Below are 4,117 nucleotides of genomic sequence, written 5' to 3'. Positions count from 1 at the left end.
TCTTACTTCCTTTCCGGGGCGCGTTCTTGAGCGTTCGCGGACACAGGGGACCGGACCGAGAGAAAACATAATGCACAAAGCGGTCCCCCGAGAGCCAGGCCTGCCTCTCCAGGAACACCCACCGGGTCTAACACCAGGCGGGGAGGCATTCTCGTCAATCGACAGACCACCCACCTTTAACGGTGAGAAGAAAAAAGGCCGGCCGCGACCGCTCAACACCACACAGCGCTCACAGCCTACGGGAGAAGGCAGCGCACGGTGGGCCGCTCGCCCGACGTCCTCCGCTCACGGAGGGGAACCTCAGAGAGCCTCTTACCGCTTCGCCTCGACCCCCTTCATCATCGGGGTCATCTTAACCCAACGAGAGCACACCTCGCAGAGGAACACCGCTAAAGGCCGGACCGCGCACAGGAGGCACACACGTCAGAGAACCGGGAAACGCCGCCGCCGCTCAGAACCGGGCACCTCTGAAGATCGGCCTGGAACGCTCCAGGAGCACCAACGAGGATGGCAAGCAAGACGCGTGCACGCGAGCCCGCTCGGGAGGGACACACGTGACGCGGCACATCAGCCGACCCTCCCCCGGCTCGGAGGGAGGAGGGCTAAACAGACCACACACGGTGGGCAGAGTGAAACGCGCGACGGGGGGAACAGAGCCCCCGGCGCGCCTCACAGGAACCCCCACGAACCACAGCGAGCAGTGCGGAGGGGCTTTCACAGGGCTCAGGCCGGATAACCGCACCCCTGCCTTCCACACACCACCGGTAAAAGGTGGGGAGGAGAGACGAGGGGCCCGCTGGCAGAACGAGAAGAGCGGCCGCCATTCGCCATGAATGTCCGTCCCTCGCCTGGCGCGGCTTAGGCCTCCGGCCCGAATGAACACAGAGCGAGGGCACCACATCGATCGACAAAGCAGAACCGGGAAGAAACGAGCGACAGAGCATCAACACATGCCACCAAAAAAAAAAATTGAAAAAAAAAAAAAATTGAAAAAAAAAAAAAGAAAACCCTTCACACCTCCACAACCAAAAAAAAAAACAGCGGTGGGGTCCACGGGGAAATCCAAAAAAAAAATGTGCACTCGGGAGGCACATAAGGCAGCAGAAGGGTCAGACTGAGTAACCCTCCCCCCCGCAAGGACTCATGGAGGCTCGGTAGCTCCACAACGAGGGAGGGGGAAAACAGTGCGCTCGGGAGGCACTGGGGAAGCAGAGGACCGGGGGGGGGAACCCACCCAGTCCATGGAGACTCGGGAGCTCCACGATCTGATCCCAAAAAAAAAAAAAAAAAGCAAGCACCGGGACGGTAAGGGAGAAGCATCGAGAGACAGTTCCCACCATCCAAACGGCACGGGCGACAGACCAACAAAGCGGGGACGCCTGACACGCTTCACCACGGGCAAAAAAAAAAAAGCAAGGAAGCCAGTCACCTCAGAAAGCCACTCGGGAAAGCACGCACGGGCCCAGTCCCAAAAGGCAGCGAGAAACCCGGGCACAGCAGGCTGGGCTAGGCGGGAGAAAAAGCACCCAGCGAGCGAGGCTCAGAAGAGAGACCGCCACCTAGCGTCCTTTAATGTCACCCAATTAAAGGACAGCGTGTCAGCACCTATCTGCGGGTACAATAAGGACAGATAGTAACCATTAGAAGAATGACAACAAGTCCGGGGAGTCATTCACAGACCACACAGAACTCCTGAAAGTGAGGCTGGGTGAAATGTCCCAAAAATGTCCCCATAAACAAGAGAACCGACCCTCAAAGGAACAACTGGTCGACCTCATAACCATGACAGGACCGAGAGAGCGAGGTGGACATGCCAGAAAGCCGGGCGCCCAGCCTCCTCCCGGCCGAAGACCCTGCGACCAGCCGCTAGGGATGGAGACGGGCAAGAAGAAAAACTTGGGGGAAAAAAAAAATAAAATCTCGAGTCCAAGAAACCGGGGACCAGTGAACAGGGAAGCCGGGACCACCACCTCCTCTCGGCCTCAGAATGGCAAGGTCCGCCGCTGAGGACCGAGGGTTCTGGCAAGAGGAAAGAAAAAAAAAAAATTCATAAAAAGCTCCGAGAGTCCGAACCAGGGAAGCGAGAAAGCCGGGACTACAGCCTCCTCTCGGCCTCAGGATGGCAAGGTCCGCCGCTGAGGACCGAGGGTTCTGGCAAGAGGAAAGAAAAAAAAAAAATTCATAAAAAGCTCCGAGAGTCCGAACCAGGGAAGCGAGAAAGCCGGGACTACAGCCTCCTCTCGGCCTCAGGATGGCAAGGTCCGCCGCTGAGGACCGAGGGTTCTGGCAAGAGGGGGAAAGAATTAAAAAAAAAAAAAAAAAAAAAAAAGTCCGAGACCCCAACGAGTCCGTGACAGGGCAGCGGGGAAGCCGGGATCAACCAACGCCTCCTCTCGGCCGAGGGTCGCCGGGTCCCAGGGCTCTTCGAAGAGAGTTTAAAAGGCAAGGGAAAAACAACTTTTAAAGCCGGGGTACTTCACCGATCCTGGGCCCGGGTAGACTCGACACCTAGCGGGGGTACGCCAACGACTTATGCCTTCTGGTCGACCCGCTCAAGTCTCCCAGCACCCTTCCCATCCGTTCCTTTCACTCGGTTCCAGCCCCAGCGCACCCATGGGTGACTCTTCCGGCACAACCTCCTACACAGAGACCGTTCCCAAGCACGACACCAACTCCGGGACACACCCGCCTGCCGGGCCGGGACTCTCGTCACTCTTTCCGCCTCACAAAAGCCATTTCGCCCCGTCCTCGTCAACGACCGAGGACCAGGAGCGTTGCACAAAAAAGGCCACCGCTAGGTGGCGCCCGACAACCGACCGACATACATCGCTCGCTCGCCCGCTCGCTCGGCCGCGGCGTCTTCACCTTCTCTGGCGTTACAGCGTCCTCCCACGCTCACGCCCGGAGGCGACACGGGCCCACAACAGGACAGGGAACCCCCCTGTCGGTTCCCCCACCCCACCCCCGAACACGGTGAACGCGGGCCGGCCTGGACATTCGGGGCGACGAAAACGAAAGTACGACCGAGACCACAGGCAGCTGGGAAAACAGGCGAATCAATCGCTCACGGGAAACAAAGAGCGTGTCTGACCGTTCATCGGTGACAGGACTAGGTGGGGGGCCAGGGGCTTCTGCCACAATTAGGCCATGGTGAGAGGGAGGGAGGGAGGGAGGGAGGGAGGGAGGGAGGGAGGGAGGGAGGAAGGAAGGAAGGAGGCAAGGATCAGAGCAGTGAATATACAGGTGCACAGTCCTTACACCAATATTGACTGCAGATAGAAAATAAGAGGAAGAAAAAAAACACACACACACACAGAATGTCACCAAAGGGACAGCCTGGTCTATAAAAGTGAGTTCCAGGAGAGCCAGGGCTATTACATGAAATTGCCTGAGTTCAGATCAACAATTTCTCAACTCCAACAACGATGTTTACAGGAAAGGCAACAGATATGTACATCAAGGAAAGCCAGTGGAGCCGTAGGCACACCCTTCACACACTTTGAAACTTCTCTGTTGCAAGGTCACAGAGTTAGGAAAGGATCTTGATCTTGAACTTTCCTTAATAGTAAGTCTGTGTGTGTATCACACTCAAGCCAAGTGCCCTCAGAGGGTCTAGGCTATGGCTCCCTTCACAAACATTTGAAAGGATCAGAGCACTGAATATACATATGCATGTTAATTACACCAACGATGACTGGAAAGACACCTAAACTAACAAACACACACACACACACAATCCACAGGATTTGGTGTCTAGCAGATAAAATGAACTCCAGTTTAAAAACAATGTACAATCGAATAAACTTGAAAGACACGGAACTAGAAAGAAGAGAAACTGGGAAGTTTCCCTTGAAAACAATGGCACCGGAAACTACTTCCAGACACTCTTAGAATTTCTCAGACAGGCAGGCAAAAGTACTAATACACAAATAAATGATCAAATTAGGTCATCAGGCAGCCACCTCACCTGCCTCAGAAATTTTATAATGAGCTGTTACAGCAATCAATATAGGCATGTATCTTACCTGAAGATTGGCATATGCTCCCTGAGGGACTGCACACTCCTTTCAGCAGGCTTCAGTTGATAGGAAAGTGCTGGGTAGAATCATGTGCTGGT

General features: G+C 55.2%; 1 protein-coding gene across 1 annotated transcript in view; it reads left to right on the top strand.

Moving 5' to 3' along the window:
• LOC130869169 (serine/arginine repetitive matrix protein 2-like) overlaps nt 1–71 on the top strand; it is a 4,910-nt gene extending 4,839 nt beyond the window's left edge. Inside the window, exon 3 of the mRNA XM_057761213.1 lies at nt 1–71. This exon is cut by the window's left edge and continues 1,486 nt beyond it. Coding sequence (XP_057617196.1) covers nt 1–71 — 71 coding nt within the window.
• The last annotated feature ends 4,046 nt before the right edge of the window (nt 72–4,117 follow it).

This window comes from Chionomys nivalis, unplaced genomic scaffold, assembly GCF_950005125.1.
Source record: "Chionomys nivalis unplaced genomic scaffold, mChiNiv1.1 scaffold_108, whole genome shotgun sequence".
NCBI classification, from domain to species: domain Eukaryota; kingdom Metazoa; phylum Chordata; class Mammalia; order Rodentia; family Cricetidae; genus Chionomys; species Chionomys nivalis.
The sequence above is the reverse complement of the archived record's forward strand: the minus strand, read 5'-3'. Positions and strand labels throughout refer to the sequence as shown.